This window comes from Salarias fasciatus, chromosome 23 (genome assembly GCF_902148845.1).
Source record: "Salarias fasciatus chromosome 23, fSalaFa1.1, whole genome shotgun sequence".
Lineage (NCBI taxonomy): Eukaryota > Metazoa > Chordata > Actinopteri > Blenniiformes > Blenniidae > Salarias > Salarias fasciatus.
In genome coordinates, this window is record NC_043766.1 from 3,380,124 (window position 1) to 3,391,682 (window position 11,559).

General features: G+C 43.7%; 2 protein-coding genes and 1 pseudogene across 2 annotated transcripts; 2 read left to right on the forward strand and 1 right to left on the reverse strand.

Moving 5' to 3' along the window:
* The first annotated feature begins 755 nt into the window (after positions 1–755).
* Positions 756–8,910, forward strand: atg4b (autophagy related 4B, cysteine peptidase). Its single transcript, XM_030083246.1, is given in 17 exon segments — positions 756–803; positions 5,914–6,015; positions 6,100–6,171; positions 6,290–6,388; positions 6,494–6,566; positions 6,568–6,593; positions 6,689–6,730; positions 6,733–6,754; positions 6,844–6,863; positions 6,866–6,922; positions 7,066–7,174; positions 7,176–7,260; positions 7,865–7,943; positions 8,034–8,179; positions 8,504–8,563; positions 8,653–8,746; positions 8,828–8,910. Coding segments are annotated over 17 exon segments (1,170 nt in total). The 5' UTR covers positions 756–793; the 3' UTR covers positions 8,902–8,910.
* Positions 8,911–10,611: 1,701 nt separating this feature from the next.
* LOC115381849 (thymidylate kinase-like) lies at positions 10,612–11,550 on the reverse strand. The gene is made up of 3 exons (XM_030083475.1): positions 11,372–11,550; positions 11,083–11,280; positions 10,612–10,812 (listed from the first exon to the last, which is right to left on the reverse strand). The coding sequence occupies exons 1-3, from the start codon at positions 11,453–11,455 to the stop codon at positions 10,702–10,704; spliced, it is 393 nt and encodes a 130-aa protein (XP_029939335.1). The 5' UTR covers positions 11,456–11,550; the 3' UTR covers positions 10,612–10,701.
* The window catches only part of LOC115381979 (FERM, ARHGEF and pleckstrin domain-containing protein 2-like), a 19,326-nt pseudogene continuing 19,259 nt past the window's right edge, over positions 11,493–11,559 (forward strand).

An 11,559-nucleotide genomic window follows, 5' to 3' on the forward strand; every position in this document is an offset into this window, starting at 1 on the left:
GATGTTGGTGATTGTTGGGCATTTGGGTGGCTTGGCAATAAACGACAGCAACCAGAATTCAGCGTCAAACAAGAATGAGAAGACATTCCTCACCTAAAACTCCAGCAACTTGTCTTCTCGTTTTGCACCTTTACAAACATTCCATAGAAGGACATTGTGCACAATGGTTATGTAATGACCTGTGCTGCTGTTGTGCATTCAGAATACAGCCTTTTCATACTAAAATGGATGCAAAACATTTTCTCAATCTTTTTTTTAAATTGATGTCAAATCCTTATATTACTATACTTAAATAAGATTAATATCCCTTGCTTTCGGAGAGAAAGATCTTGTCACAAATGTTGTGAACTGAGTAGCCAACACAACGGGTGTTGTTAATGCAGTATTCCATCCATGTTATGACATGTCTGTTTTAAATGGAACATGATTACATGGAAGAGGATTAGGGGCAGTTTAATAATAATAAAAAAAGTGTTTAAAATTGGACAGGTCACCATGGGACACCTTTAAAAATTTAAACTTTTCATTTACTTGGCCTTAATCCCCTTCCGTATGTTTGTTAAAGATCAAATCATGTTAAAATCGCTTCACATTCTGTGAGTTTTGATAACTCCAATTATGTAAATATTCGACATCAGTCAGGCATTTATGTCTACTCATATACATCTATGGTGGTGTACGTCATAGCGTTAGACACGCCCACTTCCGGATTCCACAGAGGGACTGTGTTCCCATTGGTCCAGCGTGTCAGAGTGCAGAGAACAACAAACAAGATAGGGTGCCGACCGTCGGGATGGGTGCAGGTAAGCCAACATTTTGAGTAAAATTATATTTAATTTTTGTCTTTAAGCAGCGGCGTCCTGCAGCTAATGAAGCCCAAAGACTGTCCCGTTTTCCCGGCTGGCAGCGGATCCCCGCTCCGTCCTGACGGGACTGTCAGTGCAGCACAGACAGCTCAGACACTCGCTGCTTTGTAACCTCGGTGACGTTAGCATGCTAAAGTAATGACCACTGCTAATGGCTAACCTCACGTTAGCCAGCTGTTGTTGTCAAAACGTTGCGGGGCTCCCGCACTCTGACAGCTCCCAGTGTCGCCGCGTACATCCGCACACACAGTGCCCGGTTGCGTTTTGTGTCACTGTCAGTGTGTTTGGTGAAAAGTGTGACTCCTTGGTGTCAAGTCTTTCTCTCGGCTGTTTGTGCTAACGCCCAGAATGAGGATAACCAGGCGTCTGCACTGTCACCGCCAAAACATTCAGCAGCACTGGGACCGACATCAGCTGTGTGCAAAATTATTTTAAGCATGTATAATACACACGCGTCCTGTTAATCGGTGTGATACCATCCTGTGAATCTCAGCTTCGTGTCAAAGCTAGCTGACTGTCTAAAAAATATCCCTGCGTGTTTGTAATGATCTGGAAAAGGTTTTGTTTTGGCACAGCAGCCGTTCTTTCTTCTCCACAGATACAGTCTATCGTCGACATGAATATGACCATGCTGTTCTGACTGTCTGAAGAGGAACTGAATCTTTAATGGTGCCCATTACTGTTGTGTCTAACTTTACATTTGGCCCTGGGCCCAGTTTTTCCCAACTGCAGAGAAAAGTGTGCAAACACAGACCAGTCCATTAGTGTGATTGCTAAACTGTGGAACAGTTTGGATAGCTGCTCCAGTCCACAGTGATTATCAGTTTAACCACGCACTGTTTGTTTCTGTCATGAAATCCCTGATACAGAAACATCTGCAGGCTTTTGAATCAGCTGTGAGATTATCAAACCAAGTCAGTGTTGATCATATCATGTCTCTTAGATTATAAATATTAGATGTTAACAGTTACAGTACACAGTGCCCAATTATGAAAACACTGGAGTGTTGTATTAAATAGTAATAAAATGTAAAGAAAGGAATGGCAAATATCCAATATTTCCTCTCAAGTCAAACACAACATTGAATCAAAAGTTGTAATTGAGACATTTTGCCACTCCATAGATATTATTTCAAACTGAATTTGATGCAGCAACATGTCTTGAGAGATGTGGACATGGGCTACAAGAGGCTGAAAAGGTAGATGGTAGAAATCAAAAGCAACTGGAGGAGCTTATCATCAGATTAAACGGAAATAGGACATGACAAACTGCATAAAGAGAGCATTTCAGAGAAGTACAGCCTCTCAGAAGCAAAAATTTGGGCAGCAGTTTACCAAACTGCGTCTTGTAATTGTTGGAAAGTATTTCTTGATTTTAACATTGTTTTGCAAAGACCAAACCGAGACCATGGGACAATTTCTTGCCTCCATTGCAGGAGACCTAGGTTTGAGGCCAGACCATGCTAACAGATGTAAAGACTGTTTCTATTCTTTTGTCTTCCTGTGTACATGGCCATTTCCTCAACAGCACTCTACAGTCTTCTTGTTAATTTAGTTGAGGAGCTGGTGACACTCCTGCTGCAGCCATCCCCGCTAGATTTTCCTTCGAAACATGATGAGAGGCTGAGTTGAAAACCACAGCCTTGCTGAGTAAACTGCTGCATACATAGGTAGGAAAACAATAAACAAACCAGGCTTCAATTTTAAAAGTTTGTTAGCACGGCCGGATCTTTAACTTGGGTTTCCTGCTTAGAAGGCAAGAATTTATTTAGGTCTTTGCTAATGCCTTTCAGTTTGATTTTTGATCCATATTTGCTTCCATAAACAACAGCATGGCTTCTCAGTAGAGAGTATGGGTGCTGAACTGTCCCTGTCTGCAGTCCACACCTCCCGCCATCAGAATTACGTGAGATGTAAGACAGGAAGGAAAAAACCCGAAATAATCCAGCAGCAGAGACCAACAGCAACTAGAATTCCACGTCTAACAAGATTGACGACATTCCTCTCCTACAACTCCAGCAACTGGTCTCCTTATTTTCCATGTTTTCAAAGTCCTTAAAAGAAACTGAGATGGTGCACAGTGGTTAAGTTGTGGGCTGTAATTGTTCTGATGTGCGTCATGATTCATTGTCTGTAATTGATTGACCACTATTTGGAGTATATTGAACCTTTTTATTTATTTATTTATTTTAGCACAGTTTAGTATGTGGTAACCAAAGTAGGTAACTGTTTGTGGGAAGTAAATTATACTACGGGGAGGAAGTGACGTTCCAGAAGTTTACTTCAGGAGCTCACAGACACAGTAGGTACATATACATACACACAGTATGTTCGGCTTGGCTTCAGTAAACTGAGGTGGAGCAAAGGGGGTCTGGGGATAAAGAGCGCTGGTTGTGGAACAGATACGTCGAAAGCAGGAAGCAGTTTGAGGTGCAGAGTTAGTGAGTCAAGAAGGACGATAGTGGAATTGGGAAGGCGCAGAGAAAAGGAAGTGGTAATTGGAGTTGAATAGTGTTCATTATAGGTGTGACCTACAACGATATATCAGCCTCCCAGAACCTAAAACTCTGGGTAATGGAGAGCCGTCTTGGTCTGTCAACAATGTACTGCAACGTCTAGAAGATTGGTTTGAACAAAGTTGGTTGACATGGCGGCGGCATAGCACAGTACAAAAATTCTATCTGTATTTTAGTAGAAGTAGATGACGAGGAATGTATTCAGGAGGTCTGGTTGTGGCCGTGGAGGAGGTGCCTGTGAAGAGAAATGCAAGTCGATTTGTCACCCAGCAAGAAATACTTCATTGTACTTTCAGCCCTGAGATAGTGTCGTGGTCTGTCAGTCACAGATTTGCTTTATTGAGCCGAGAGTTCTTTGGGAGGAATTTCGGAGTTGGACGCAGTTTGATTGAGCGAGGAAAACTGAGAACCTTCATTGGTTTGGTTGACTTTCCCACTGCACCAGACCGCTGAGACGGGTCATGTATTACAACCACTGCTCATTTGAGTCGCTCTTTCCCAAAGTAAACTCGATGAGGAACTAAAAGAAAAAGAAGAAAATCTGAGTTGTTAATTGGCCAGAACAGAAAATGGAAACTGAACCCGTTCAACTTGTTTCATTAAAGTCACTGTTGTCCTCGTGGGTGATCACATGCAACCGTTTGTTTACCTCTGCTTCCTCAGACCATTGGCTTGTTTTGTTTTGTTTTTTTTTGGTTTGTGTTGTTTCTCTGAGCGAAATGCACAACATGCTCTGCGTCACTCTGTTTGGTTCACTTCCTCTATTTACTGTGTCTTATAGTCTGCTGGCATTTTCCACTGTAACAAACTGCACCACAGTTCCTTCCAGTGAACCACAACTCACGTTTTCAGGTGGACCAGATTGTGGATTAACTTTATTTCAATTGCAAGTGAATCCTAGTGCAGTTCCTGTTGTTGTGTCCTTGGGCAAGACACTTCACCCACCTTGCCTAGTATGAAAGTTGTGAGAGTGAATGGTTGGTGGTGGTCGGAGGGGCCGATGGCGCAGATTGGCAGCCTCGCTTCCGTCAGTTTGCCCCAGGGCAGCTGTGGCTACAGTAGTAGCTTACTTACCACCCCCGTATGGTGTGAATGAATAATGCAATGTAAAGCGTCTTTGAGTGTCCTGAAAAGTGCTGTATAAAACCAATGCATTATTATTATTATTACACTGTATGTCTTTTTTTGGTACTGCAGCATCATTTATTGGTTTGTTGTGGAAAAACACTGTTAGGAGTGAATAAGAAAGTTAAAACAGAAATCCCAAAACAGCACAAATGTATTCTTCATGTGCTTTTTTTTTTTTCTAGTTTTATGTGAACTAGCGGGTTGAGTTGGGTAAGGTTCTGGGTTTTACTCCCTTTCAGTGTGTGTTTGAGGTAAGAGCATCAGAACAAGCAGCTGTTGTAACTGAGTGACCTTGTTGCTTCTTGTTTGGTACAATTCTAGAAGAACAGTGATGTAAAGTAAGCAAAACAAAGATGTGACAGTATTTTGGCATAAACCTCGCCACCAGTCTGTCCCCTGTGAAATCATCCCGAGTGGAACTAGCTTATGAAATCTGGAAAAAAAAAAAAAAAATTATACACACTTGAAGGCAAAAGTTGAACAGCAAATGTGAAAATCAGTGTTGAAGTGATACGTTGAAGGTTTGCAGCAAGGTCAGCTCAGTATGCTGAAGTTTAGGGAGCGTCTGGGCTCTGTTTACATTCAACGTTCATTACGTTTTGGTGTTTGTTTACACGACAGTGAGTGTCCGTCTGTGCAAACAGGGATGCGCGCTACGTTGACGCAAATAGCTCTTCCAGCACATGTGCAGGCAGATTGAAAACAATAACAATGAAGGATTGAGAGTGTCTTTGCTGCTCACTCCATTGAATTGAACACACCACAATAAGTGTGCATTTTCTTTACCTTCCTCTGGATCACGTGTGGAGGACACATTTCCTCCATACGCCATACCCAGTGGACCTTTACAAATGGTATGCGCAGCTACAAAATTAAATCTTTAACATCATACTGTTCCCAGCATGTGACATATTAAAAAAACAGCGCCATCCTGACGACAGCATTTTCGGTCTTTCTGGCAGCAGTTGTGATTGTGTGGTGAATGTTTTCAAAATGTTATCGTCTTGAATATGAAGCTTTTCCAAAACTTGACACAACTTTTCAAGTGAAGATGCATCGTTTAATTTCAGAAAACTTTCAGGTTTATATGGCAGCGTTGGCAACAGTGTAGTTACCGCACCAGGCCAGTACTAGGTGCTGTTGGTTTGTTTGTTTTTGTAGTGAAGACACACACATCTGTAGAGAGCGATGCGCTGTAAGATGACCACACAAAAATGCTAGCATAATACGAAAGCAGCTTGGGTTTAACACGCTAAATATGGAAGATGGTTCTTAAATAGAAGCTCCTCAGTCATCTTCTGGTCATCTGCTGGCTGATAGCTTTGCTTTTATCGGGCGCATCAAGAACCTGTTTATAACAACTATGATAACCCAACTCTGTCTCTCCTGTGGTCTTCTCTGTAGCTACTTTGACATACGAAACACTTCGCTTTGGGGAGTTTGAAGATTTTCCTGAGACCTTGGAGCCCGTGTGGGTCTTGGGAAAAGAGTACAATGCACTCACAGGTGGGACTCGTCAGCACATAACCCTGCAGCACACGAGTATGTTTTATCAGATGTGCTGTAATGAAATGTTTTTTCTTCATGTAGAGAAAGATCAGATTCTATCAGATGTCACTTCGAGATTGTGGTTCACATACAGAAAAAACTTCCCTCCCATTGGTGAGTGCCCCGACAGCTGTGTGTGTTTTACTTCTGCTCCCACACTCGGACTCCTACCGGTTTTCACTTCCAGTTTCAATTGAGAAGTCGTGTGTGAATTGTTCACTGTGTTCTGTAGGGGGCACCGGACCCACGTCAGACACAGGCTGGGGTTGTATGCTGCGGTGCGGCCAGATGATCCTGGGCGAGGCCTTGATGTGTCGACATCTAGGCCGAGGTAACTAATTGTGAACAGCGTGTGGCGCTGTTGATTCAGTACGAGCACACTGTACCACGCAGAGCTTGTTTCACTCAGGCCTGATAACCGGCTGCTTGTCTTCAGACTGGAGATGGGCCCGAGGCCAGAAACAAAGAGAGGAGTACATCAGTATTCTCAATGCCTTCATTGATAAAAAACAGCTATTATTCCATCCATCAAATTGGTGAGCATGACATTCGGACTCTTCCAGTCAAATCAGAGGTTCCCCGTGGCGAGTTCATGAAAAACAATTGCTTTCTCTTCTGTGTTGCAGCTCAGATGGAGTCGGAGAGGGAAAACCTATTGGTCAGTGGTACGGACCAACACAGTCGCCCAGGTTCTCAAGTAAGCTACCGGACAGCAGGAGGGTGAGCGGGCTCTCGGCGTTTCCCAATCATATGTCTCTCATTTAATGTTTCACGGTCTCCTTCCAGGAAGCTGGCCGTGTTTGACACCTGAGCAGATTAGTGGTGCATGTGGCAATGGACAACACCGTGGTCATCGAAGAGATCAGTGAGTCCTGCTGTGCAATGGTTTAAATGCTTTTCAGTGTTTTAGAAAACAGTCGGACTCAAAGTGTCTCAACGGACAGCCCCTCAAAACGAGCACGGTCAGCGGAGGTGGTAGTGATGCTGTGCTCACGTTTCCCTCCGCAGAGCGTCTTTGTATGCCCTGGCTGGATGTCGCAGGAGCGTGTGGCGAGTTAGAGGGAGTGGGGGAGATCAACGGCTGCCTGGAGGGAGCGTGTGCCCTGGCTGAGGAGGAACGCCCTCTGGAAACCTCTGGTCCTGCTCATCCCTCTCAGGCTCGGTCTCAGCGACATCAACGAGGCCTACATTGGAACCCTCAAGGTTGGGACCTGCACACATATAAATATTGCATATCTACACTGAAAATAATGAACGTTTTTGACCTTTATGCATGAAAGGCTTGTGTGTCAACATGCTAACGTATGGAGAAGCTCATGACGGTGCAGAGAGACATGAAGTGAAGGATAACGAAACTGTTTCAGTTTCACTGACTGTCAAAGAACTGCTGCAGTGACCCAGTTCTGATGAAAAATTATAATGATTTATTACTTGTTTACAGATAAGAAAAGCATGAGTAAAATTGAAAAATAAGTTCTGGGAAAACATCATGGCTGTAAGAAATACAACAGTTACAGGCTCGATATAGAGCCTGTCAGCGTCACAGCCTCTAATCAGAACATGCAATGTGAGTTATTTGTTTATGGATCAGAACCTTTTCTCCACTCTATCCCAGGGAAATCATACCCAGCTTAATGCACACTTTACTATGATTACCTGCTCCTCTTCATGCTAACTCCAGAACACCTGGCTTGTTGATACACAAGCAAAGTCTCAGAACCCTCTTTTCACTGGACTCACACAGCATTTCACACACTGATGTTTCTCTGCTTTGAAAGCTCTGATGTCTCTTTTTTTTCCTCCACAGCAATGTTTCATGTTGCCTCAGTCGCTCGGAGTTATTGGTGGAAAACCCAACAGCGCCCACTACTTCATCGGTTATGTCGGTAAGTTATTTCTCGGTTTCAACTCCTCCCTACCGTGCAGTGTGTCCACTTCATCACGTCCCCCCCCCCCCCCCCCCCCCCCCCCTCCAGGAGAGGAGCTTATCTATTTGGATCCACACACCACACAGCCGGCGGTGGAGCCGTGCGACGACGGACAGCTCCCCGACGACTCGTACCACTGTCAGCACCCGCCCTGCCGCATGCACATCTGTGAACTGGACCCATCCATCGCAGCGGTAGGGGGCTCTGAAACTCTACTTCTACACTGGATAATGTCATTATGAGAGCAAACAACAGCATGGACCAGCATTAAAACTACATCATTTTCAGCGCTTATGCCTTTTTCTGTGAAAACATGAAACTTTTCTGAAACCATGTGTTTTCAGCCCTCAGTTGGAAATAAATCAGTGGATGATTTTACAGCACGCAACCTTCTTCGCAGTTGTATTTTAACTTCATGCCTTACTGTTTTCCCTAATGGAGTTGTTCTTAAAGCACCGTGACTCGAACTGAAGACACTCCAGACTTTCCACAGTTGATTGTTTTCTGGTTTCCACCAGGGCTTCTTCTGCAGAACAGAGGACGAGTTCGACGACTGGTGTATGCGCATCAGAAGGTATGTCTCTGCTGTGGGAAAAGAAAACATCTCTTTGTTCAGAGCCAATTTGTTCCTGATGATATTTAAATGAAGACTTGTGTGGCCCTCTAGCTGTCCTGCAACAGAGGTGGCCTGCCCATGTTTGAACTAGTAGACAGTCAACCCTCTCACATGGTCAGCGTGGACACCCTTAACCTTACTCCCGGTAAGTGAACGTCTCATTTTTGTGATTAAAAATCCAAAAGCCTCAGTTGTTTATTTATTTATTTTTTTTTCTCCTTGGCAGATTTCTCAGACTCCGACAGGTTGGAGCGGTTCTTTGACTCAGAAGATGAAGAGTTTGAGATCCTTTCCCTGTGAGGGATGTAACGAACATAATTTTTACTGTACTCAACAGTGGGCGAAAGATTACATCTCTTCTCTGTATCAGAAGAGAAGCCCGAGGGATGAACATTTAACTGGAGACCTCTTGAGCCAATCCAGCTCCCACTGTGTGTCTTTCTGGCACGCACGCACACACAACCACACACCACACACAAACACACACGCGCACACACCGCGCACACACGCGCACACACACACACACACACACACCACACACCACCACACACAGCGATTTTGTCCAACAGCCTCTGAATGATGCTCTCTGTGTCCAACGGTGAGACTGCCCTAGTGGAAGCTGTAGCAGGAGCTCAGGATCAACTCTGTATGCACATCTCCACATTACATGTGTTTCCATTTGAGTCTTAACACTTTAAATGTTTCTTCTGAAGTGATATGGTGCCTTTCCCTGACTCCATAAGATTTAAAGAGAGAAAAAAGAAATTGCTATAACAATTTTATGTTGTATAGAAACATGATGGCTCATGACACCTCTTGGTTTTATGCGGTTGTCACTAATAAATAAAGTCTGTAACAGTCTGCAATGAAACCAAATTTAGTCCCACCTGAAGACAAGTCGCATTTGTTCATGGAGAGCATTTCTTGCCAGGTCTTAAGTATATACACAGGTTCATTTGAAGATTATTTATTTAATCCAAACAATATATAGGCAGGTGACAGAACAAGAGACATGTAAGAAGATCAGAAACTAAATAAAGCCAGAATCTGATATTTGACAACGGCTCAACTCCAATATCGTTTTCTTTGAAGAAAATGTGATCCCATACGAGACTCGTTTCTCACACTGTATGGCAGACTGAACGTGCCAAAATGAAATGTCACTAATTAATTCAAATTGGAATGCTTAAATGTGACCTTCATTAAAATACCAGTTCATTTTCTTTCATTAATAGTTTATTGTCAAGTAATTATATAAGGGTCTGGTGTTGAGGTGCATCCTGAATTTATTCCATCAGTCAAATCCATGAGTGTGGTCTCTGTGGAAGCTGTGAGCAGATCTCCATCTCCATCAAATCTGGCATTTATTTCTCAGCAACTACGAGCAAATCTCCTGACACTTTGTCCTGCACCTCGCATGTGCGTCAACACTGAGGGGTCTCACCGGCAGGACTGCGTCCCTCTCTTGGTTTTGCTCAGTGGAGGATCCAAACCAGGGACGATCTCATGGCATCGTCACTGGATCCAGGCGCTCAGTGAAAACAAACGTCCGTGCTGGATGCTGTTTATCTGCCAGACACCTTTCCAGTGCCATCTCTACTTGATCATTGAGAATATAGAACAGGCGGCTTGACATGTGTTGTGAATCAGCGTGACCTTTGATAAGCTGGATGAAATGGCCAAGACGTACCAGCTTCTATCAAATAAATACACTGCATATGCTGCCTTCTGACTGTGAGAGAGACGTGTATGTACACATGAAAATGTCAGTGTAATTGTAGTTATATGCATATCACACACACAAACACACAATTAAGCCAGAAATTAGTCATTCCCCAGGCAGACTCAGCCTTACTTTTATTCATCCAGCAAGGTTTTGTTTTTTTTTACTGGAAAAGATCTATGCTTATTTCAATATAAGACACTGTACAAGAAGGACATTGTGGGGAAAAAAACATAGCATATAGTTTTAAATGAAATTATATTCAATGACATTTAAGGAATCGTTTAAAGGTGTATTTATTTATATGATCCTCCATAACGCTGAAAGTTGAGAAAATGTGAGTGTGCATAATGTGCAAAACAGTGACCGGCCCAGATTCACTTCCATAGCTCTCCTAGAGGCATATCCTGTGCCAAGTTGATGGCTTCATGGCTGTGGCCCGCAATGTCCAAGTGCACACTCTCAACATTCTGCGAGGCGTTGATAACCTAAAACACACGATATAGATGGTTACATGTGAAGCAGTGTTGATGCAAACAGTCAGTGGCTGTAAAGGAAAATGTCAATCTGTCAACTTTTGAGCTATTCTTGATTTGGAGCAAACGCATGTGGCTTTGAATTATATTAATGACTGCTTAGTGTAGGGATCAGATTGTGATCTGTGAGAAGGCAAACACGCACACAAATTCTGCACTGTGATGGGGACCAGTGCAATGCAGACATGGGCTTGACTTTTCCTAACCAAGTTGTCCTCTTACCTGCCAGTTAACTGATTCATCCTTCATCAACGGCTCAAACTTCTGCTGCACCAGTCTTTGGAAAACGCTCGTCTCGTATCTCTCTTCCCCGAAGTGACCCCGGAGCGCCGCCTCGGCCGAGCTCTGCTCCAAAAACATGACCAGGTCGAGCTTCGGCAGTCCCACATCCGACTTCATGCACCAGTCCAGGCAGAATCCCTGAAGGACACAACTTCAACTGTCAATGACATGTGCATGTGAGGAAGTGTTAACTTCCAGAGGTGCTGAAGGGCAACTCGAGCAGACTCACTGGCTTCGCACTGGTGAAAGCCACTCCAGAAAAGGCGTATCGGTCCACAACCAGAGTGATGCCCTGCTCCAGCTTCTTCTTCATTAAAGGCCTGGGGGTTGTCAGTGTTGTTTTTATTCACATGCCCAGACTGCAGCATTTACAAAGCAAATTCTAAAAGGAGAATTCAACAAAAGAAGTTCCAATCA

Excerpts from the sequence above, each read along its gene's own strand:
- LOC115381849 (XM_030083475.1), bottom strand. The coding sequence starts at position 11,455 with ATGAAGAAGAAGCTGGAGCAGGGCATCACTCTGGTTGTGGACCGATAC. Across the intron at positions 11,281-11,371 it reads CTTTCACCAGTGCGAAGCCA|GGATTCTGCCTGGACTGGTG; the intron begins GTGAGTCTGCTC and ends TGTGTCCTTCAG. Across the intron at positions 10,813-11,082 it reads ATGAATCAGTTAACTGGCAG|GTTATCAACGCCTCGCAGAA; the intron begins GTAAGAGGACAA and ends CGTGTGTTTTAG.